Source organism: Siphateles boraxobius, unplaced genomic scaffold, assembly GCF_051911475.1.
Source record: "Siphateles boraxobius isolate OS27281-9 unplaced genomic scaffold, OSU_SipBor_1 6, whole genome shotgun sequence".
Taxonomy (NCBI): domain Eukaryota; kingdom Metazoa; phylum Chordata; class Actinopteri; order Cypriniformes; family Leuciscidae; genus Siphateles; species Siphateles boraxobius.
In genome coordinates, this window is record NW_027509186.1 from 25753060 (window position 1) to 25777622 (window position 24563).

The following is a 24563-nucleotide window of genomic DNA, read 5'->3' on the forward strand; positions in this document are numbered from 1 at the left end:
ATTTAATTGTATTTTTTCACATTCATTTATTTTTTAATTTTTGATTTATAGTACGTTTATTTATTTATATATGTATTTATGTCTACATTTATTTATTTCTACATTTCTTTTACCTCAGACGAGCTCAGAGTGGGCAAAGCTTTGAGGCCAGAGTTACACCTTATGGTGTGACAAAATAAAATGCAAGAGGTGTGTGGACAAGTGGAAATAAATAAATGTATTTGGCATTCCATCATATGTATGGTAGCAAGTAGGCTGTCTCACAGGGGAAGGAAGTTGGAACATAGGCTACACAAGGCATCTCCTATTCTATTCTATTCTAATCTAATCTATTCTTAAATATATTTAGATTAAAAATAATAAATATTTTGTCATTGTCTATGGAGTCGTATGTTTTCTGACTTGCAGTATGACGTACGTACCACAACCGCAACCTTTTTATCATTTTACATTTTTATGAACTTTTGACAGAAATCTGTTTTAGTGCAGGATGAGTTCAATCTTTTCGTTCCATTTTCCCAGAAAAGAAAGGTTGTACATTGTAAATATGTATACCTGCTGAAGGTTAATTTTGTTTCCTGACAAATTAACATTAAAATCAAAAGGCTAGATATTACACAAAAATTTCATTACTCTTGAGAGATTCCTGTCGTCCTCCCAGCGGCCGTTATTTTGAACTACAGTCAAATGCGCGTTCACTGAGTTCGAGCGGAGCTCTAGCGCTACGTCATTGCATAAAGTGTCATAGAGTGGGCGGGGCATCTCGATCGGGGATGAGCTTTAAACATGAGAGCATAACCTTAGGGTTGTGTTCCCTATCACTACAGTCCGTTTCAAACTCAGAAAGCGCTTCCAGGTGCGGGGGTGTATGAGGAGCATCAGAGTAAAGAGTTTTACCTCGATCAGGTAGCGAAGGAGGTAAAAGTAGGAGTGGAAGAGGGGGGGCTGTGGTTGGATTTAGTGAAAGAAAACAATATGGCCGCGGTGGAACTGGAATGGATCCCTGAGACCCTGTACAACACCGCTATCTCAGCCGTGGTAGACAACTACGGCCGATCGCGACGGGACATCCGCTCTCTGCCTGAAAATATACAGTTTGATGTGTACTACAAGGTAAGAAGGACAGTGAATGAGTGCATTGCGGAACAAACGTCAAAGCATCTGACACTTTTCACTAGCAGCTTGGCTAGCAAAAACTGACCCAAGCTCTCAGTGCAGCGCTAGTTATGAGACACTCGGGCTACGAGACGATTTAGGTTTTCTGGTTTAAGAGTAACTTACACTCATTTCTGTGTGGCAGTTAGGTTAAGACTGGTTGAAGTGCACACTATGTTCCAGTTAACTTAGCCTGTAACGTTAGCTTATCTGTTACTGAATGAGATATAGCTCTCACTCTGGGTCAAGACTAACGTTAGTTAAACATAAAACACTATGGCATTTCACTTTTTACCCTGAAAACATTATTTATAGGTACTAGTTATAATGTCATGTGTTTAAACCATAAACGTGTTTCTAACAAATTCATATGTTTTGTATGACATAATTGACATCTGCAAATTTGGGTTGAATGGTTTGTCACCAACTAGGTTACTGTGAAAACAATTCATAAACAGAAAAGACAAAAGTGACTATAGTAAGGTTCCAATATTAACATGAACTAACAATAAAAAATACTTCTAAAGCATTTATTAATCTTAGTTAACGATTTACTTGTCAATGATTTTTAAATGACTTCTTGATTTGAGAGTTGTTGTTGTTGTTGTTGTTGTTGTTGTTTTGGGAAAATAGATGATTTTCTAAAACTACATTAACTAATGGGACCAAATTACTTATTTGATATCATATTAATCGTTATGTAAAATGAAATATGCTCAATGTATCATTTGCATTGCTCATCCATTTTAAGGCCACTTTGTGTGACCTGCTTGATTGGCCCTCTTGTCTTTTTAATTTGATTTGCCTTTTTGGACATTTAAGTTGGCAAATATGTTATTCGACCAATCCCACTGTTTTGTGTTCAAAGGCTATCAGAGTTTGTTGTGACAAATGACACATGACCTCAAAACCGTTATCATTCCTCACATTAGACAATAAATATTCTGCATTTCTGTATCCAAACTGAGTTTGAGAGGGGACTGTATTTATTATTTGGTTTGTAGATATAGTTAAAATAACAAATCAAGTTTAACTGGAACCCATTAGATTAGACCAGAGAAGGTTTATTGACGTAATCGTTCTTTCTCTAGGTAGTTTAAAGACTTAAGATTTTTATTTAGCTAAAAGTAGAGATCTGCTTAGGACAGTGGTTCTCAAACAGGGGGACTCAGCAAACTCCCAAGGGGATGTAAAGATTACTTAAGATTTAAAATACGACAAAACAAGCATGGAAATAAAACAAAATAGCAACAAAAAAATCTATTTAAAAATCTATTGAGAAGAAATTGTGTTCCCACTGTCTTGAAAATTCTAGATAAATGAGGCAGCCTAATTTTAAAAGTGTGGTACCTAGATGTGGAAAATTCATGTATATTAATAAAATCTCCATGGGCATTTTATAAAGAATTTACATTTTTATAGTTATGCCAAGCTCTAAAATTTTACAGGGTAGAAATTGATTTTGAAAGAACAAAATGATTTATATATATATATTACACAAAGTGATTATATATATATATATATATATATATATATATACACACACACACACATACAATTATTGTGGGAAAATTGGGGACCCTTTGAGTCAAAAAGTTTGAATACTACTAATTTAGGATGATCATCTTTTTTAGCTTCAAATATAACAGTAAGGGTTAAATTACTCTTCTCTGTAGATAATTTGACCATTTAATCATTACATTATTTTTCTTTTCTTTGTAAGATCAGTCAATTTGGTGTCGAAAACCAAATGTGCCATAACACAAACAATATTATTGGCACACGTTACGTATTGGTCTTGCACAAACTCTTCCTGATTGCACATTCTGTCTTTATAATTGCTACTTTTCTTGGTTTTCTGGTCCTTGGTACCCCCAAGGGAAAGCTTGAGTTGTCTTTGTTGTGTCACATGTACAGTAGGGTCAACAATCTCACATTTCTTCATGTGTTCCAGCTTTACCAGCAAGGCCGGCTCTGCCAGCTGGGAGGGGAGTTTTGTGAGCTGGAGGTCTTCGCTAAAGTCCTCAGAGCCTCTGACAAAAGGTAATTGATAGCTGAGTGAATCTGTCAAGGTAATATAGCTCTAAGCCATACCTTAAGTGTGTGTGTGTGTGTGTTTTGGTCTGATGATTAAAATCTCACATGATCTATATAGTACAAGCCTTCATTGGCATCTTTACCAGACTTGGTTGAAGACTAATATATATAGTGATGGTCTTCGTTATGATGCTGAAACCAGCAAAAATGAAATCCTCTACTAATTTAGCAAAGCTATATTTTAAGCTGCAATTACTCCAGTCTTCAGTGGCACATTATTCTTCAGAAATCATTCTAATGCTGATTTGAAACATCAATGCGCAAGAAACATTTCTTATTATTATTTTGAAAACGGAAGTGCTACCTAATATTTTTGTGGAAATTACATTTGAAAAGACTTTACTGACAATTTTGATCAATTTAATCAATTTTAGCTAAATTAAATTAATTTCTTTAAAAAAAAAATCTTGCTGACCCCCAAGTTTGAACGGTAATATATGTATGTATGTATGTATGTTAATATGTAAATAGTTATATGCATTGGCTTTATATAAGCCAATCTGCTCTCTAGATATCAGCTTTAAAAACTGAATTGGTCCAACTGTAGTAGTAATATGCTACTATAATATTTGTCATTGCATAACGTTAAAGAATCCAATACCCTCACCTCAGAAAAAAAAATGTGTAAGTCACTTTTAACATGGATACTGGTTAGATGAAAGACATGTTTTCTTCCACAGGCACCTCTTACACCACTGCTTCCAGGCTCTGATGGACCACGGTGTGAAGGTCGCTTCAGTCCTGGCCAACTCCTTCAGCCGCCGATGTTCATACATCGCAGAGTCAGATGCGCACGTGAAAGAGAAAGCTATACAGTTTGGCTTTGTTTTAGGTACGGTGCTTACTTTTCTGCTCTTTCAGCTTATAATAACAAGCTGTTGTAATTGTAATAATACTTTTCTTCCATCTCAGGTGGCTTTTTATCAGATGCCGGTTGGTATGGAGATGCAGAGAAAGTCTTTCTGTCTTGTCTCCAGCTGTGCACATTACATGATGAGGTTCTTCACTGGTATCGTGCAGTCGAGTGCTGTGTGAGGTGAGTAAATAGACAGCTTGAGTCTGTTCTAGCAGTAAACGGTCAGTGTCCAAGTGTCCAATATATTATTAATATCTTACTAATGTGTTATTGTGACTTTGTGTGCCAGGTTACTTCATGTACGTAATGGCAACTGCAAATACCACCTGGGAGAAGAGACTTTCAAACTGGCCGAGTCTTACATGGACAAACTAGCCAAACACGGCCATCAGGCTAATAAGGCTGCCCTGTATGGAGAATTGTGTGCCCTGCTATTTGCCAAAAGCCACTATGATGAGGTAAGTCCCAATGCAACAATACCAGAAGTCTGTTTTTTTAGAACGGCTGCTCTACATTTGTTTTCCTTATGTGTTTTAGGCTTATAGGTGGTGTATAGAGGCTATGAGGGAGATCACTGTCGGCTTACCTGTGAAAGTAGTAGTTGATGTTCTCAGACAAGCCTCTAAGGTCAGTGATTGCTGAATGTTTGAGTTTTTCTAAATCGATGTAAACTTCTCATCCATTGTCACATTAAATCATCATGAAATTGATCCCTGCAGGCTTGTGTTGTTAAGAGGGAGTTCAGGAAAGCTGAACAACTGATAAAACATGCAGTTTTTTTGGCACGGTAAGAACTATCATGCATATTTGGGTGATTGTGAAATTATGTTTGATTTTACAGCGATGAAATGCTTTGTTTTCCCACATTTTGTTTCCAGGGAACATTTTGGGCACAAGCACCCAAAATACTCAGATACATTACTAGATTATGGATTTTATCTCTTAAACGTGGATAATATCTGCCAATCAGTGGTCATTTACCAGGTGAGCTAAGAATTACTTAAAATTTGGGTTCTTTTCAATTATAAATAAAACATTTTCTCATTCGCCGAAAAACGATGGGTGTGTTCTACCTTCAGATTGCACTCGATATTCGGCAATCCGTGTTTGGAGGAAAGAATATTCATGTTGCAACTGCACATGAGGACTTGGCGTATTCGTCCTACGTCCATCAGTACAGCTCTGGAAAATTCGATAACGCACTGTGAGTGTCTCAATCCTATCCTGAGTGCATTAGTTAGTTCATTTAGTGAATTATGATGACATCTGGGTGGGTAAATGAACTATATCAATGATTCCTGTACCGCTACACAGTGCTTACATTCAGATGCTTTTAAATAGAATTGTATAGGACACATAGATTGTAGATGATTCATAAACAGATGACTCTTATGAGCAGGTTCTCTTAATGAATTGTTTAAAAATAACTCTTAATTGTTATCCATTTGAATCATTCTGAATAAATCCTTAATTAAATGACCTTTTCTTACAAAAAGCTGTAATCTTGGGTGACGTGGGATTCCCTCACTCTAAAAACTGAATTCATTAGGCAACACTGAACAATACATAATCGTTCAGACAAACATTCCTCCTATTACGATCACCATGAAAATATGGATAATTTAATTGGTGTCTTGAGTCACTTCTTGAAAAGCAAGCTGCCAGTTTCCAAGATGAAGCTTTGTATTTTTGTTTGCAACTAATCTCGTATGAACTTTTATACCATTTCATGTGTCCCTCGAGTGTTAAGAAGTCCATGACACAGATGTCCAGTAGTTGCCCTAACCTTTAACACAATTAAGTTGTTCTTTTAGAATTGTTTTTTTTCCTCTGTATTTTTTTTCTTGGAAGTGTTTATCGAATAACGTAACGTACCAGTTTCATACTTTGAATTTTGCTTTTAGATTCCACGCAGAACGTGCCATAGACATCATAACTCACATTCTCCCTGAAGACCATCTGCTTCTGGCCTCGTCCAAGAGGGTGAAAGGTGAGACTAGCACTTTGAAAAGCTTTCATAACTCCCATCATTCACAGCTGCATTACTGGAATGACAACATTAAGACCATAGTATTGGTTCAAAGTAGCATTATCTTTTCACTCTTCAGTTTGTTTGTTTTTAAGTTTTACTTGATTGAAAAATCATGTTACTTCAGTCTAATTTGTAATTCTGATGTTACATCTCAAGCCCTAATCCTGGAGGAGATTGCCATTGATTGTCATAACAAAGAAACAGAGGAACGCCTTCTGCAGGAGGCCCATGATCTGCACCTTTCCTCCCTCCAGTTGGCCAAAAAAGCCTTTGGAGAGTTTAACGTTCAAACGGCGAAACACTACGGCAACCTGGGCCGCCTCTACCAATCCATGCGCAAATTCAAGGTTTTTATTAGTTTCTCCTCATTTAAACCTGTGAAAATGTTACCATTAATAATATATGGAAATCACCACAAGTGGGTCGTTGTGAAAGCCATTTTTGTTTTCTGTTGTATAACCCAAACTCAACAGTGTGCTTTTGAGGTCGCTGTTGGGCTGACTGACCTTTCCATGGTGTGATTTGTAATGCAGGAGGCAGAGGAGATGCACATCAAGGCCATTCAGATCAAGGAGCAGCTGTTGGGACAGGAGGACTATGAGGTGGCTCTGTCGGTGGGACACTTGGCCTCGCTCTATAACTATGACATGAATCAGTACGATGATGCCGAGCGCCTCTACTTGCGCTCCATCGCTATTGGTGAGGGTTACTTTTGTAGTTGCATTTTGGGTGGACATGCATCACATTTCTGTTCAGTTATTGGTCTTTTTTTTTAAATTATTGTTTATTTATGTCGGTTGATATTGGACATATTTGTTGGACGAAATTGTTTCCACTCATTCCAATCATTTCCACTATTTTTGCATTTTGTTTGCCTTTGCCGCCATCTAATGCTTAACCATTTAATTTTACATATACATTTTTTTTTTAATTCATTTATATTTTTTTAATTTGTTTAATGTTTACATTGTTAAAATGTTAAAACCAAATCTCAAAATGAATATCCATTTTTCATAATGTAATATAATTAAGTCACTTGGAACATTTAAAATGATTGTTTTTTTTTGTTTTGTTTTTATATTTATTTAAGTTCCAAGAACAGCATGTGTAACCCTTGCTGGCAAAATGACACGCAATGAGCAAATTTTTTTTTAAAAGTGAGTTATTGTTATATATAGACCGTAAAGTCAATTTGGAGAAAAATCAAGTTAAAGTTTTCTAAAGGTTCCAAAACCAAATCACCTATATATAAATATATAGTAAAATTTTTTTATACATGATACCTCAAACAATTGTGGTATCATGTAAAAAAATTGAATGAAAATATGGATAATTTTCAAGGCAAACAAAAATTTGACCAAAAGTTCACTTAAGACATAACAGATAATGCCAAGACAGACATTTTGAAAAACTGTAATTCTTTGTATGTGTTTATATCGGGATCGTGCGCTGTCTGTGGTGTCTTTGTGCGCACGCCTTGAATTTAATGATTGTTTTGTTTACATCAGCATGAGTTTGAAAATCACATTTCATTGGTTCAGACTCATGTCATCGAGACTAACTCATGTCAATTCGCTATGAACATTCACAAAGTTGGAATGATGCGCTTTAAAATGACACCAAACTTGTGCTTGAGGGAAGCACCAGTCATCAAGAAGCAAAGAAAAACTGCATTTTTGGACAAAGGAAAGGAAATCCTCTCAGAAAACGTAGAAAGATACTTTTTAGATGTTTAATTGCTATTTGGAGCATTGGGATCGCTAGACAAGGGCTTAATGAACTAATTTTGGGGAAAACCTCAAATTCAACCAAAATTAACATATTATTTTGCCTGTAGCTCGGAAGTAATTTCCGACTCAATTTGCCTGCACGGGTCACATTTATTTGAAATAATCCTTTGTAACAATGTCAAAAACTGTTCTGTCACTTTTTATCAATTTTCTTACTGAATAAAAGTTTTAATTATTTCTTCTTCAAATGTAGAATCTTGTTCTTAACCTAAACATAAATTATTTGTCTGTTTCCTGCAGGCAAGAAGCTGTTCGGGGAGGGTTACAGTGGACTGGAATATGACTACAGAGGCCTGATAAAACTGTACAACTCAGTTGGAAACTACGAGAAGGTCTTTGAGTACCACAATATTCTGTCCAACTGGAATCGTTTAAGGGACAGACAGTTTGCAGTAGCCAATGCGTTGGAGGACGTCAACACGAGCCCCCAGGTCACAGAGCAGGTGGTGCAGTCTTTCCTGCTTTCCCAGAGCCACGGTGCCGGACGCTCCTGCTTGGGCTAATCGCACTGCCCACCTGAAACATATAGATGTGCACATCCACCCACATTTCACTCCTTCACACCCATTTATTCACAAGTAGTCAAGACGGGCAGGGAGTGTGATCATCATCTTGAGCTTCTCAAGCTCTTGGACTGTCAATTCACTTGTACCAGCCACCCCCCATGCCCATTTTCCTTAAAATGGGATAAAAACCATGACATCTTTCCACCATTCTAACACTCTTGATGGATAAGCAACCATTCATTGAATCTGTTCACTCTTCTCGCAACCGAAGAACCAGACAATTTCTCTGACTTCAAGTGGAGTTGAATTAAAAAAACAGAAGTCCAACAAAGACTGAAAACACCCTCTGTTCTTTTTTATTTTGTATTTGAAGGAGGGTTGCTCCACACTACAGAAATACTTTATTACCACATCATCTATATTGTGCTCCCAGAAAATGCACCCATAGAAGGAGATTCGACGAAATAAAAGCTCCGCCGTTTTTATAACCGAGTGAAGGAATATCCGTAGATGTCCGTGTCCCCATTAACACGAGGATTAGAGCTTGACTTCATGTAATGCAAAGCTTTGCATTTGAGGATTACCTGTGTGCTCTCTGGAAAATGAGACCAGCCATGTTACATTATGGACCATTATGTTTATTTTTGCTTTTTTATTATTAATTCATGTCATTTGTGGAATTTATGGACCAGTGGGTTTACGAATGCTCTAGATACCTTGTTTTAAGTTCTCTTCTGGTTTTGTATTCCCTTAGTACTGACAGCTTATTTTAAACTGCCAATAATTTATATGCAAGGTATGCTTCAACTTGTAGGTGTAACGTTGCAAACAGATGAGCCAAAATAACTTCTGTTAATAATTATAATACGTGTGTGACCACAGTAAATTGCCATAATATAAACTAAACAGAGTGGGAGGACGAGTTCACAAAGCCGGCTTTCTGTCATAGCAAAGCCTTATTCATGCATACACACACACACACACACACACACAATATAAGCTGGAGCGGTGATAGTTACGGGACCAGGTTTCCCAGGTCGTTGTTGTTTTCCTTTCAGAGCTCGGCCCCGGGTGGCGTAGATTAACACCCCTGGCCCACTGCCAGCTGACTGGACACACCAAAAAAAAGGGCTGAGCGCAGCACCTGTCATTGTAAACCTGCGGTATAGTGCGCAGGGGTGTGAATCCACACACAGTTGTGTAGTAGCAGTGCAATATTTTGCTGAATGCACCTGTACCACACTCCAAATCCAATCAGTCTGACTCATTTCACTGCCGCTCCTCTGTCAAATATCCAAAAGCCACACAGACTCGTAACCAAGTTGACAAGGAGAACATTTTAAGTTGAATGAGGACTGTTGCGATTAAATTGGCTTTTTGATTTCCTCACACCTCATAGTGAACTCATTGTTTTTTTGCTGAAACAAAGCCTTGCTTCAGGCTAGTCATGTAGAATGTGCTGTTAACATCTTGCAGTTCTTTAGTCCTCGATCACGGCTGCAGCACCAGGACCCCAGCACGAGCTGAAGTCCAAGCCTTAGTCTTAAAGGACTCTCAGCTGGTGGGGATCTAATTTGTCAGCCTTTTTCAAATAGCTTGCTATGGCCGAAACCTTCTGCAGAATTTCAAACACCTTTCGCCCTGTAAACCGAGCAAGATATCGGCTAGAACATGTGAGGGATGTTATTTCACTCATTTTTACTCCTTAAAAACCCTTTATTGTTAAGGTTGGGGTTTGATTGTGAAGAATCAGGCATTCTCAATGCCATAAAGAGACCGCAAGGGAAGGGCCGGAATTTGCCTTGGTTAGAGAGATGGAATATTGTAACAAATAAACTGTGATCTTGCAAACTTGTTAAAAGTGCATTTCCATTGACTCTTTTAGTGGAGTTCTCATATCAGATGACCATTTGAATATCAGATGTGAAAATAATGCACATGGGAAATAACTAAGCTTGGTGGATGCAGAAAGAATTTAATACGTAGTTCTGATTGCTTCCTTCTGAATGTCGATTCAAGGGCTCATTCGTCAACCTCAAGTGGCATTTCATGGTTAGAAAGATGGTTGATCACTATTGATCAAATCCATACTGCTTTTTAAGTCAGAATAGGCCACAGTCCCCCAAAAAACGAAGGTGCTTATGGGTCAAAAGTTCTATTTCTTTGCATGTTTAAGTAATTGTATATAGAAGTAGATGCATAGCTACAAGTGGTTATTGTCCCAGTGAGCTCAATAGTGACAGAAAAACAATCTTTTACTGAGCAGTTAATGTCCCATGAAACAAGAGAACAATGAACTTTGCGACTCAAAAGTGATCACGGAAATTAATAAAAAGCATCCTCTGTCAATAAAAGCAATCCTGTCACTACAACCCTTCACTTTTCTTCTAAATCTGCCCTCAGAGTTGGAGAATGTATTTATGGGTTGATAACGATAAAGTGGGGCCTTTTTGATGCTAATAATCTTAATGAAGTCCTCGGACGTGCTGACGCGTGTAGATTGTGATATAGCCAAAGTGCTGTTTCAGACGGACGATGGCGTTCCTTGAAGTAACAACCTATGAGTGGATGTGATCTTTTATGATTTTGTTTTAAAGACCCGTTCGTGTCTATATCCATTGGAGACACTCTAGGAGTGTTTGGCTAAAAAAGAGGAAAATTGTGTTGTTTAACATTGATACTGACTGTTACCCTGGAAATGTCAGTAACCTGTGCCACAGTGAGCCTCTGCTTGGATCTTCTTCAGTCATTGGCTTTATGTAACTCACCCCCAGTAGAGTCTGCTGTACATTGTACATCTGTAACCACCAAATCATTATTAAACTCATTTGTATCCACCATTGTGAAAATCTGTAACTACTTCTAACACAAAAAACAATATAGAGCTGTCTTATAGACTACAATGAGCAATATTGCTTCTGAAGTATTAAAATTGCTTTATTTTTGGCCTTCACATGATTTTTCTTCACCTGTTTTTGAATTTAATGTGATATGTTTGAGTCTATGAATTGAATGCTACAGGATCCTACAAAAACCACTCTTTCGGGTGGATTGGTGGCTGAACAAAACATTTAATAAAAGACTACTCAGCATGTGTACCTCTGTAAAATTAATGACCAGGTGTTTCATTTAAGAAATCCCTCTCAAATTACAGGATCCGTCCCAAAATATGGATGTTTTTATGAGTTTTTTTTTTTTTTTAACAAAACAATTACAACAGAACAGATAACAAGAGTAGCCCCGGCAAGATTAAAACATATATAAGATACAGTATTCATAAATTACGAAGGGGATGAGGTAAAAAAAATATATATATATTGTAGTACGATTTTTTTATACTTAATACTTGTGTGTATATATATATATATATATATATATATATATACACTAGTTCTTATTTTCTTCCTCTTCATTCAACAATAAGAATTTCATATGGGTTATGATGCACCACATCTGCAAAATGAACATAAACAATGACTGTTTACACACAGATGCCTCTATTGTGACAGTAAAAACATTAATATTGCTGCCATAATTTACGATAATGCTGGGTAAACGTGTTCCTTACCTCAACTGCAAAACACAGCAAGCGTCCTGCTGCCAGCACCAGAATCCCCAGAATCTGTAGCCAGTATGGGGCATAGAGAGCATGAGACAGCACCTCATGCTGATAGCCATACAGCCACACAGGCAAAACATGGAGACCTGCTATTGTCAGGATTCCCAAAGGTGTCTTGAAGCCTGTGTGACGAATAAAACTATTCATACTGTGCTTCCAAAAATCTAAATGTTTAAAGAGAACAAATAACTTGTGATACCTTTTGCCATCACTGCCTGCACCCAAACTGGGCTCTCTGTGAAAGTGTTCTTCCACTGGGCACCTCTGGCATTATGGTTGCACACAAATACACACCACTCTAGTGAAGACACCAGCCAGCCCCACTTCACAAGCAAGCACAGAGTACAAAGTGAAAATTTCGAATACAAATATGTTCGTGACACTTTGTTGAATTCTTTCGGTCGTCTGTTGGGATATAGGCTAAATATCTCTAAAGGTGAATACTTCCCAATCAACCAATTAGCTGTAGCATTATCGCCTTCAACCATACCCTTTAAAATAGCGAACACAGGATTTAAATATCTTGGCATTACAGTTACATGATCCTTGCGAACAATGCATGAGCAAAATCTTACTTCATTAACAACGACGGTCAAGTCCGATTTACAAAGATGGAATTACCTTCCGTTGTCCTTGGCCGGTAGGATACAAATTATAAAAATGAATGTGTTAAAAAGATACTTGTATGTTTTTCAATGTCTGCCCATCTTCCTTCCCAAGTCCTTTTTCACAGCTATAAATGACATTATTTCATCTTTCATCTGGGCCGGTAAACGGCCAAGGGCAAGTCGTACACTGCTTTGTAGGGATAGATTGGCTGGGGGACTGGGTCTACCCAATCTAGTTGGCTACTATTGGGCAACCAACGTACACAAGATAATATCTTGGATTACTTCCCCCAATCCAGCTGGTGCCAGAGTGAGTCAGCCTCCTGCTCCTTGTCGCAGCTAGCTTTAACATGTAGCACCTTGCCCCTTTTCCCCGTCAAACTTCACCTCTAATCCGGTTGTTGTTGGAACTCTAAAAATCTGGACGCAAATAAGACGCCACTTTGGATTGCTCACCCCCCCTCTAGCAACCCCTATTTGCAACAATCACCAGTTCATTCCAGCAAAGACTGACTCACGATTCTTAGTTCTAGAAAACAAAGGGCTGCGTAGTTTGGGAGACCTGTAGTGTACATTGATGGTATATTTGCAAGCTTCAACCAATTAATCTCTACCTTTAATCTACATAAATCAGACTTTTTTTCGGTACTTCCAGTTGTGGGACTTTGCAAAAACACAGGCCACGTCATTCCCACAGATACCAACACCCAACGGGATAGACCTGGTTCTTAAGGCTAAAGCCCTGTCAAAGGGCCATATCTCCTTTTTTATAAACAAATTTGATGAGAATTGTAGTAGATGCACGCAGGCTCCATGCAATCTTACCCAAATGTTTTGGGCATGCCCTAAGTTGTCTGAATTCTGGAGACTATTCTTTAAAACAAGTTCATTTCAGATATATTAGGCATAACTTTATCTCCAACCCCACATATATCGCTACTTTCGGCAAACCCCCGGATGGCCTCCGTACCACGACCATTCAAAATAACGTAATTGCCTTTGCCTCTCTTATTGCTCGCAAGAGAATTTTGTTAATATGGAAGCCTCCTCAACCACCACTAATCAAAGTCTGGCTACACAACATTTTAGGCCTTCTGAAACTTGAGAAGATCAAATTCTCACTTAGGGGGTCATCTGGCAGGTTCTATACTCAGTGGAGACCACTACTTAATTATCTAGATAGGCAGCCAGCTCGGGAAGTCTCTTTATAGAGGCCCACTGTGTGGTTATATAAGCACTATCTCCTCGGATCCGGTCCGCCAGCGGCAGATAGCCCCCAATGATCGGTTCACCCTAAGATTTTCCAACATAACAGATAACAAAAGATAACTTGCGTTGATGACTGAGGAGTGAGCAGCAATTTATGGATATCTACTTTGTACAGTTAATAATTAGCACTAGCACCTTGCATTGGTATTTTCAATTATTACTGTGTAGGTATAGGTGTATATAATTGTATGTTTGAGAACATAGTGTTTTTTTTCTTTCTTTTTTTTCTTTCCTCCCAAGTGGATCAAGGGTCTGGGGAGGGGGGAACATGGGAGAGAAGGAGGCGGGGTGTTGTTCATTTAAGTTCATAAAAAAGAAAAGATTTTGTATTCCTGTATGCACTTTATGTCTGTCTCTTGTACTTGATAAATAAAAGCTATAAAAAAAATGTTCGTGACAAACAAGTACTTGTCACGGATACACCAGCATCAGCGCCAGACCTCTACACTCCGCCCACTCGTTCAGCCACACCAGAATACTAATCACCAGCACCTGTCATCTTCACCTGTCAGCAATCAGCACTCACTTCACTCACACCTTAAAAACCACACCAGTTCACTCACTCAGTTGTCTGGTCTCGTCGACACTCCATCGACTTCCTGACTCTCTCAACTTGAACCTGCTACTTACCTGACGAATCCTACCTGCTTGCTGCTATCCCGTTCAGCGATTCCAGTCATCCAGTCTCCAACCTGTCTGCTCTCTTCGGCCTTCCCGTCATCTTCATTCTACATCAGATACGAGACACTTCAATTACCAAACCATCCACGTTCACTGGTTCTAATCTCCACCATCATCCACTACTGCCGTAACTGTCCCTGAGTGCTTTCAATAAAGACCACTGCTACTTTACCTGTTTGTGTCCTTCCGTTTCATGACAGAAGACCAGACCACCATGCACGAACCGACAGCTCACGGCGAAGAGGATCCTTCACCCCCGGTCACAGTTTCCGATGTTTTGCGGGACATCCAACGCGCCATTCCACCACTCGCCACCAGTTCTTCTCCTTCTGCCTCTGTATGTCCCACGGCCCGACCAGCGCCCTTCTCAGGCGAGGAGGGGGAGTGCAGCGGCTTTCTTCTGCAGTGTGAGCTGTTCATGGAGATGAATCCTTCCCAGTTCCCCTCGGAAAAGGCAAAAGTTGCATTCACAATCTCACTCCTCACCGGTCGAGCCCTTCGCTGGGCGCAAGCGCTGTGGAACGATCATGGCCCGGTCACTCAATCATTCTCCGCATTCACCTGACATTTCCGTGATGTATTTTCTCAAGCCACCAACGTTCTCTCTGTGCAGGATCAATTATTTCGCTTAAGACAAGGTAATTCATCTGTATCATCTTATGCATTGCAGTTTCGTACCCTGGCGGCTTCCAGCGGATGGAACGAGGCGGCGCTCATTACGGCGTTCCGTCATGGTTTAAATCCAGACATTCGTTTACAGCTGGCCATTTATGACGACGTCATTGGGCTAGAAAGCGTCATACAGCGTTCCATTCGCGTGGATCAACGCCGCACTGCTTGTCAGCTCGACAGGCCTGCACTGCCTCCTCCTCGTCCTGCATCCTCGGCCAACCCTTCAGCACCAGAACCCATGGATGTCAGTTCCACACATCTGCCGGCCGCAGAACGTCAACGTCGCATCTTCAACAATCTGTGTTTATACTGCGGATCCTCAGGTCATCAACTCATCACCTGTCCTGTGCGTCCCCCACGACCGGCGGTGAGTGCAGTCAGTCTCCATTTTTCCATCTCACGAATGAAGTATACTCCTGTTCAACTCACGTACCAACACCAATCTCTTTCAGCGCAAGCGTTAATCGACTCCGGCTCTGCTGGTAACTTTATCTCGCTATCTACTCTACAAAAACTTCAGATCCGTCAAAGACCCATACCTCAGACTCTCCATGTGCAATCTATCTTGGGGAAACCGCTCGGTCGTGGGCGGATCGGCCACAGTAGTCCCAACATCTCCCTGAAGATAGGCTGCCTACATGAAGAGGAGCTCCCGTTTCTGGTGCTGGAGGGTTCCACCGCAGACATCATCCTGGGACGCCCGTGGCTGGAACTCCATTCTCCCAACATCGACTGGTCCTCAGGTGAGATACTTCAATGGGGAGATGCCTGCTTCAGCCATTGCCTGTATTCCATCAAGAAGATTCCTCACTCATCACCCACTCCGGTTTCTGAGGTATCCATTGCTTCCACTTCCATCGAAAGCCCTCCTACCGACCAACTCCCTGAGATACCAGTCCCTTATCGGGCGTTCCAGGATGTTTTCGACAAAACGCTGGCGACCAAACTCCCACCTCACCGGCCATGGGACTGTGCGATCGACCTGCTGCCTGGGGCTGTGCTCCCGCTTGGCAAAATCTACCCTTTGTCCATCCCGGAGCAGAAGGCCATGGAGGAGTACATCGAGGAGGCCCTACGTCAAGGTTACATCCGCCCTTCTACGTCCCCTGCCGCATCCAGCTTCTTTTTCGTTGGCAAGAAGGACGGAGGCTTGCGCCCCTGTATCGATTACCGGACACTCAACAGCTCCACTATCAAATTCCGGTATCCCCTTCCTCTGGTCCCAGCCGCCTTGGAACAACTCCGCGATGCACGCATCTTCACTAAATTCGACCTACGCAGTGCTTACAATCTGGTTCGGATCAGAAAAGGAGATAAGTGGAAGACAGCGTTCATCACACCTGCTGGCCACTATGAATATAGGGTCATGCCCTTCGGACTGTCCAATGCTCCTGCTGTCTTCCAAGGATTTATGAATGAGATATTCAGAGACTTCCTTCATCAGTTTGTCATCATCTACATCGACGATATCCTCATATACTCATCCAACCTGTCTGAACATCACCACCATGTTAAATCCGTCCTTCAACGCCTACGCGAACACCATCTTTACCTCAAGTTGGAAAAATGTGAGTTTCATCAAGAAACAATTCACTTTCTGGGTTATGTCATCACACCGCACGGAATCACCATGGACCAGAGGAAGGTGGAAACGGTCTCCAACTGGCCACAACCCACCAATGTCAAAGAGCTTCAACGCTTCCTGGGCTTTGCAAACTTCTACCGTCGTTTCATCAAAGGTTTCAGTCAAATCAGCGCACCCATCACCTCACTCTTAAAGAAAGGGGCCAAGTCTCTGTCCTGGACCACCGAAGCCACCAATGCCTTCGAGAACCTCAAAGCCTCCTTTAGTTCCGCTCCTACCCTTGTTCATCCCAACCCAGATCTTCCGTTTCTCGTCGAGGTGGACGCTTCAACCACCGGGGTAGGAGCGGTCCTCTCGCAGCGGCAGGGGACACCACTCCGACTCCATCCATGTGCCTTCTTCTCCAGAAAGCTGTCACCGGCGGAGCAGAACTACGACATCGGCAACCGGGAACTGTTGGCAATCAAACTCGCCCTGGAAGAGTGGAGACACTGGCTGGAGGGAGCTAAATACCCATTCGACATCATCACCGATCACCGTAACCCAGAATACCTCAGAGATGCTAAAAGACTCAACACCCGTCAAGCCCGCTGGTCTCTATTCTTCACCCGATTCAACTTCAAGGTCACTTACCGCCCTGGAAATAAGAACATCAAAGCCGACTCACTTTCCCGTCTATACCAACCTGAATACCAACCTGGAATCCATACTCCCTCCAGCCGTGATTGTCAGTCCTATCCAGTGGAATATAGATGATCTCATCTCCGACGCCACCCGGTCAGAACCTGCTCCGCCGGGGGTTCCTGAGGGACGGACCTATGTTCCAACTCGTTTGCGTCTGTCCCTCATGGACTCAGCCCATACATCTCCGGGCTCTGGACACCCAGGCAGCCAACAAACCCTCTCGCTCATACAACAACGCTACTGGTGGCCAGATATGACCCAGGATGTCTCCCGATACGTGAAGGGCTGCTCAGTCTGTGCCATGGCCAAAGTTCCTCGTCGCCTTCCGGAGGGAAAACTATTGCCGCTTCCAGTTCCCACCAGACCCTGGTCTCATCTCGGTGTAGACTTCATTACAGATTTACCATCCTCTGACTCTCATACATGCATCCTGGTCGTCGCAGATCGTTTCTCAAAAGCCTGTAAGCTCATCCCTCTGCCTGGTTTACCCACTGCCTTCGAGACCGCTGAAACCTTGTTCACCCACATCTTCCGTCATTTCGGCATACCGGAAGACATCGTGTCCGATCGAGGACCACAATTCATTTCCCGGGTCTGGAAAGCTTTCTTCAACCTCTTGGGTGTTACAGTCAGTTTAACCTCCGGATACCACCCACAGTCCAATGGCCAGACTGAGCGAAAGATACAGGAGATCGGGAGATACCTGCGCTCATACTGCCACAACCATCAGGATTGCTGGAACCGTTACCTTCCCTGGGCCGAGTATGCACAGAACTCCCTTCGTCAAGCCACCACAGGCCTCACGCCCTTCCAGTGCATACTCGGCTTCCAGCCGCCCCTGTTTCCCTGGTCAGGTGAACCTTCCGACGTTCCAGCAGTCCATCACTGGTTCCAGGAGAGCGAGAGGGTCTGGGACTCAGCACAAGTCCATCTGCAAAGGGCTGTCCGGAGACACAAGAGCCAGGCCGACGCAAGAAGATCCGCTACCCCACTATACCAACCTTGGCAAATGGTCTGGCTCTCCACCAGGGACATCCGTCTCAGACAGCCCTGTCGCAAGCTGAGTCCCAGGTACATCGGTCCGTTCGCCATACAGAGGCAGATCAACGAGGTCACCTACCGGTTGTCACTCCCTGCTCACTACCGCATCTCACCTTCATTTCATGTCTCCCTACTCAAACCCTACACTAACCCTCTCACTCCTTCCCCAGGGTCTGGTGCTGCAGACGTACCTCCTCCTCCTCCCGTGGATCCTACGGACGAGAATATCTACCAGGTCCACGACATTCTCGACTCCCGACGACGGGGCGGCCACCTGGAATACCTCGTGGATTGGGAGGGATTCGGCCCGGAAGAAAGGTGTTGGGTTCACCGGGATGACATCCTAGATCCCACTCTTTTACAGGAGTTCCACTCTGCTCATCCCAATCGCCCAGCGCCAAGAGGTCGTGGTCGTCCCCGTCGTCGGTCTCTTCCGCCATCAGGAGCTGGCCGTGGAGGGGGGGGTACTGTCACGGATACACCAGCATCAGCGGCAGACCTCTACACTCCGCCCACTCGTTCAGCCTCACCAGAATACTAATCACCAGCACCTGTCATCTTCACCTGTCAGCAATCAGCACTCACTTCACTCACACCTTAAAAACCACACCAGTTCACTCACTCAGTTGTCTGGTCTCGTCGACACTCCATCGACTTCCTGACTCTCTCAACCTGAACCTGCTACTTACCTGACGAATCCTACCTGCTTGCTGCTATCCCGTTCAGCGATCCCAGTCATCCAGTCTCCAACCTGTCTGCTCTCTTCGGCCTTCCCGTCATCTTCATTCTACATCAGATAAGAGACACTTCAATTACCAAACCATCCACGTTCACTGTTTCTACTCTCCACCATCATCCACTACTGCCGCAACTGTCCCTGAGTGCTTTCAATAAAGACCACTGCTACTTTACCTGTTTGTGTCCTTCCGTTTCATGACAGTACTGACTTAACTTACATCGTAAAGCATGTTCCAGAGCATGCCACGTCCTACGTTGTCAATGACCACATCCAGCCATGCACCGAACCTGGAGGTCTGCTGCAGCTTACGTGCAACCCAGCCGTCCACCCCTGCCACAAAGATACAACACTAAATCAATTCATGTAAATGCTAACATTTCTTAAATATATATATGAACTAATAATTGAACAAGTTTTATTCACCAAGGTATTAACCTGCAGTGTCATTTGTCAAACTGAGAGCATAGGGTATGAGAAGTTCCTGGTTTTCCTCCAAAGAACTATAATACATTTTGTGTTGCATGTATAGATTTTCAGTAGAATAAATTATAAAATAATATGTAAAATAAAGGAGAGTAAAGTTTCACTTATGTAACATGAAAAACAACAAAAATTAAATGCAAATGTACTTTTGTTTTATATATCATTATTATGTAATTTACTTTAAATAATTTGAAAACATTTTCTGACCCTGTTGTTTTGTAGTGCCATAGAACTATTTTTGGAAAGGTTTCATGGATGCTAAAGGTTCTTCATGAACCGACAGATGCAAATAATGAACCTTTATTTTTAAGAGTGCATATATTTAGGCTATAATTTCCCTAGTTTTGATGTGAATACCTACCATCCAATATAATTGATAACACATACAAGGGTACAAAATTCTCTGGGTAACTATACAGCATCCAGGAACTGAGAACAAGAAGAATCCGGATATAACCTATAAAAAAGAAACAGTTTGTATTATAAATTAAATAGATACCATCCTTACGGTACGTTTGCTGATTAAATGTGCCATAAATTAAGTGATATAATATGTTTGATTCTGTAAAATGAATTGTGCAGCTGAAATGAATGTATCGAAGTCACGTAATAGTCACGTAATAATTACCCACCAATTACATTGGGCACATACAGCAAGACTTGTATTATCATATCGCAAGTGATGCTCTCTTCTGCTGCCATCACGTGTCTATATTAACGGTCACTCGTTTCTTATTTACATGCACGGGTCACTCGTTTCTTATTTACATGCACCTTGTGGAAAAGTCTTCGGCCGTTTCTCAATATGCTTTCTTGTCTGTAGCCTACTTCCGTTCTTGTGTAGGCCTACTTGTAAAACGTCATCAGTCGTTGCCCATACTGTTCAAAATTCACCATAGATATGAAAGTTCACATCTAGCCAAATCCAGCTTCTTTTACTGTCTATGGTTCAAATCCCCGGATGTGTTCTTGATCCGCCCCTTTTTTCTTGTTTATCCACTATCTCATTTCCTTCTATTCCTACATGTGCAGGAATCCAAATAAAATGTATGGTAATTTTCCTTGTCTATAGCCTAATTTCTTTTACCCACTGTAGATGGGCAGGCTCACTATAAACACCATTCAATTGTCTGAAATTCTCTTTTTAACAGCTATCTGGAATTTTGGAACATATAGGCCTACATGCTATACCTACTTTTCAAGATTCTGGGTCTTTTGATCCATGCATCTGTAAAATATCTCAAATGTTACAGTATTTTTGTTTTAAGTATTGATTCACTAAATGTTCAACTGCCGTGACCTTATTTCCTTTATGTGTGTATCTATGCAAGGCATAGGGAACGTATGTATATATATATATACATATATATATATATATATATATGTGTGTGTGTGTGTGTGTGTGTGTGTGTGTGTGTGTGTGTGTGTGTGTGTGTGTGTGTGTGTGTGTGTGTGTGTGTGTGTGTGTGTGTGTATCAACAAAAGTCAACTTTTTTGTCATGCATACTCCCAAAAATGTCACCACATCTACTTGCTAAAGAATATGACCATAGTCTGAATCTTACATCTGTGTTTTCTTTTTTGAAAAACACATTATTTGGGTTTTAGCTGTAGAGAAATGAAACAACCATTTCTTTGCCCACTCCTCAACCTGATACAAGTACTGCTATATGGACCTTTTCTGCAGTGTTCATAATATTTCGTCTTCTCATCCACACTGCCCCATCGTCAGAGATTTAGTATGGCTCAACATTCTTAAAAATATCATTAATCATTATATTGAATAAAAGCTTTCAATAAAATACATTAATCTTTTCCACAATTATACACATAATTGATGGCAGTGCTCTATATAGTGACTTCCTTTCCAGGTTTTTTTATAGGAATAACAATTAAATGTTTCCAGCAAGATGGGAACGTACCTGTTATCTATTGTAGAGTTTTAGTATAACCTGACTTGCCTCTTCAGACAGTGTTCTATCATGCTGTATCAAATCTCATCTTCCTCTGAAGATGTTTCCTCATAGCTCCTGCTATAGCTCTTTTAAGTTCAAATAAAGAGAATAGAACATCCATGGAGCTTTTAATTCCATTACATTTATCTAATTCATCAGGGTTTTCTCTTTTAACTATCTCCCTAGAATTTCCTTTCCTCTTCGATTCTCATTATGGATCTTAACAAATGCTTTGGCTAACATTTCAGCTTCATCTCTGTCAGATATGGCACTTTTTCCTTTATGTTAAAGTGCAGGTATACCCCCCACCCCCCCACCCCCACCCCCATCCCAATTCCTCCCATTTTCCTTGTCATATTCCAGATGTCTGATATATGTGCTTCCCAGATATAGAGTTGCAAAAATCCTTCTATATTTTCTCTTTGAAAATGATACCTTTCACTTCCAATTATTTTTCTGCTGTCGTGATTATGATCTTTATTCTTTCTATTCAGACATCTGGGCTGAGCAATTAATTACTTCTGCTAAGAATGTCAGAGACTGATTTGTGTTCACTATTAGAGATTCCTTTGTCACCCTAAAATAATGAAAAGGTCTTTATGATCATTAACATTTAAATCAATTCAAAAGAGTCCATCTCTGCTGTGCAAGAGTCATTCATGTTGCAACACACTAAATGCCATAGGGGGCGCTAACAGATAAGCGGCTGGAAGCAGTTATAAGATTGTAAGATCAATGAAAGGTTAGCGAAAAAATACATGTCAGATCTGATCTTTGTGTAGATTATACATTCCTTAAAAATAAGAGTCTAAACGTTTTTGTACATTGAAATAAAACTGAGATAATGAAGAAAAATATTGGATTTTAAATTAAACAAACTTTACGAAAAATTAGAAATGTTGCCTTGTCAACTAGCTGAAATAAAATAGTTTGAAGTTTAATCACTAAAGTGACTAAAGTTATAGGCTAACTAAAATTAGAAATTTAGAAATAAAAACAATAAAATCAGAGCACATTACTAAATGATCAAATTGCACTGGTCAAAACGTTACACAAGACCAAAAACATTTCTGATTTATTTTAGTAGAATAAAACAATGATGCTTTTATGTAACAAACTTATTTAGGCTATTTTAAAGCATACAAATAATTTATACGACTCAAAATGTTTAAAAACTACCCAATAACACATTTGAATAATTTTTTGGTGGGTGATAAACCGAATAAAAATAGCTGTGGCCTTTTTATAGCAAAAATGTGCTGCCCCCAAACAAAGATATTAAACTGACCACCACGGAAAAGGGTATTTATTGGTTTATGAAAGTCCTCCTTTCATTATTAACCTTATTCCAATACTAATACTATACACACAGTGTGCTGGCAAAGTAAAGAAAATGGTGTTGTTGCGCTGATGCAACAAGGTGCAAATAGGTTAAACTGGCTCCACACAAGTAATATTAAATATTAAAGTCGACGACTTGACAGCCAGCTCTGGGCGAAAAGCTTCTAAGCGTATGCGTCAGTGTTGCGTTTCTTGCGTTAAACTGACGCTCATACGCCCCCTGCATTCTGATTGGACAAATGTCACGTGATCAAGTATGGAGGCGTCGTCGCTTAGACGCGTCACTCGTTGATAACGCTAACTCTACCGCTTGACTTGAGGAACAACATACCGAGAGAGAGAGGGGAGGAAAAAAACAAAACAACCTAAAACAAGGCAACAGGCACCGGTCACACTCTCCACATTTCTGCCATTGCCATGAAATGAGGGCACCATGGGCGCCAAAGAGTCACGGATAGGCTTCCTTTCGTTTGACGAGGCCGTTAAAAGAGGTAAGAGGTTTGAGCTTCAGAGATTAACGGCGGTCAGTCAGTTACGCTAAGCTAGCGTTAGCAGCGTTAGCCAGCTAACGTTAGTTAACCCCACGTATTAACTCTTTCTGCGAGCTAACAAGCCTTAACCTGTCATTTCACATTGCTGTGATGTTGCTGTTGTAAAAGGCTTGGAGGATGAAGGTGGGGCTGTTTGGTCATGTCTTTGTTTTATTGGTGTAATGTTGTCAGTGGCTGTGTCACAAAACATTGTCAGCTGTCTACTTAGATTCTTCTGCATCATATTCGCATTCCCAAGCGATCAAGTTGCCCTAAATCATCTGAGAGTGGACATCTGACTAGGTTTGACACACAGTCAATATCTAACTAGCAGCCGACTGGAAGTGTAACTAATCTGTGTGGTCCAGGAGCGTCCACACTGACAAACAGATTTCACTAATCTGTCAACATTTTTCAACACCCCCATAGTATTTATCATGTAGCCTATCGCACTTTATCTCACAGTGGAAGTGCTTTTCCTGACATAGAAATCTGATTTTTTTTCTAACCAGTCATTTTCTTCCTTTTTACCTTGAGTTATTATTATACTATTTGGTGTTACTTTTATGGATTTGGTGATTTTATGGAAGTGAATGTTCTTCTATAATTATAAAGTATTTGAAGAATTATTTATGTCTTGAGATAAGTATTTTAATACAGGCCTGTTTATAAAGCAATGACAGCTCCTATCAGCTGTAAGTGTTTCCTCATCAAGGATGTAAACAAATAAGTGGGTAGTTCACCCAAAAATCAAAATCTTTAATCATGTACTCGCCCTCATGTTGTTCCAAACCTGTATGACTTTCTTTTCTTCTGTGGAACATAAAATATGTTTTTATTTTATTTTATTTTTTATTTATTTAGTCTACAACATGAAACTCAATGGGCACATTCTGCAAAATATCTTTCTTTGCATTTTG

At 40.7% G+C, this 24563-nt stretch overlaps 3 protein-coding genes across 6 annotated transcripts in view; 2 read left to right on the forward strand and 1 right to left on the reverse strand.

The window, feature by feature from the left end:
• The first annotated feature begins 713 nt into the window (after positions 1-713).
• On the forward strand, positions 714-11545 carry appbp2 (amyloid beta precursor protein (cytoplasmic tail) binding protein 2). The gene is made up of 13 exons (XM_077208389.1): positions 714-1113; positions 3110-3198; positions 3933-4084; positions 4165-4288; positions 4398-4566; positions 4646-4735; positions 4828-4895; positions 4987-5092; positions 5188-5312; positions 6013-6098; positions 6297-6487; positions 6674-6839; positions 8171-11545. Exons 1-13 carry the CDS (start codon positions 976-978, stop codon positions 8431-8433), a joined length of 1767 nt encoding a protein of 588 aa, XP_077064504.1. The 5' UTR covers positions 714-975; the 3' UTR covers positions 8434-11545.
• A 2153-nt stretch (positions 11546-13698) lies between these two features.
• Positions 13699-20657, reverse strand: LOC143716171 (uncharacterized). 2 transcript variants are annotated; one of them, XM_077208414.1, is made up of 4 exons: positions 20450-20657; positions 20179-20274; positions 19552-19664; positions 13699-13956 (listed from the first exon to the last, which is right to left on the reverse strand). In XM_077208414.1, exons 1-4 carry the CDS (start codon positions 20517-20519, stop codon positions 13831-13833), a joined length of 405 nt encoding a protein of 134 aa, XP_077064529.1. In that variant the 5' UTR covers positions 20520-20657; the 3' UTR covers positions 13699-13830. The 2 variants fall into 2 exon arrangements, with proteins under 2 accessions (XP_077064529.1, XP_077064530.1); XM_077208415.1 differs by lacking the exon at positions 20179-20274 and having other exon boundaries at positions 20450-20563.
• A 2685-nt stretch (positions 20658-23342) lies between these two features.
• Positions 23343-24563, forward strand: part of usp32 (ubiquitin specific peptidase 32) — a 58231-nt gene continuing 57010 nt past the window's right edge. Inside the window, exon 1 of one of the 3 annotated variants that reach the window (XM_077208416.1) lies at positions 23343-23604. In XM_077208416.1, the coding sequence (XP_077064531.1) occupies positions 23547-23604 (58 nt within the window). In that variant the 5' untranslated portion in view covers positions 23343-23546. The remainder of the gene's footprint in view (positions 23605-24563) is intronic. The other 2 variants (XM_077208417.1, XR_013195956.1) reach the window with 2 other exon arrangements.

What these genes read in the sequence shown, in the direction of transcription:
- appbp2 (XM_077208389.1), top strand. Translation starts at nt 976, where the DNA reads ATGGCCGCGGTGGAACTGGAATGGATCCCTGAGACCCTGTACAACACC. An exon ending in AGTTTGATGTGTACTACAAG is followed by an intron (nt 1,114 to 3,109) that starts GTAAGAAGGACA and finishes CATGTGTTCCAG; the next exon opens with CTTTACCAGCAAGGCCGGCT. An exon ending in GCAGTCGAGTGCTGTGTGAG is followed by an intron (nt 4,289 to 4,397) that starts GTGAGTAAATAG and finishes TTTGTGTGCCAG; the next exon opens with GTTACTTCATGTACGTAATG.
- LOC143716171 (XM_077208414.1), bottom strand. Translation starts at nt 20,519, where the DNA reads ATGGCAGCAGAAGAGAGCATCACTTGCGATATGATAATACAAGTCTTG. An exon ending in GTATGTGCCCAATGTAATTG is followed by an intron (nt 20,275 to 20,449) that starts GTGGGTAATTAT and finishes TCTTTTTTATAG; the next exon opens with GTTATATCCGGATTCTTCTT. An exon ending in TCTGGAACATGCTTTACGAT is followed by an intron (nt 13,957 to 19,551) that starts GTAAGTTAAGTC and finishes GGAAAATCTTAG; the next exon opens with GGTGAACCGATCATTGGGGG.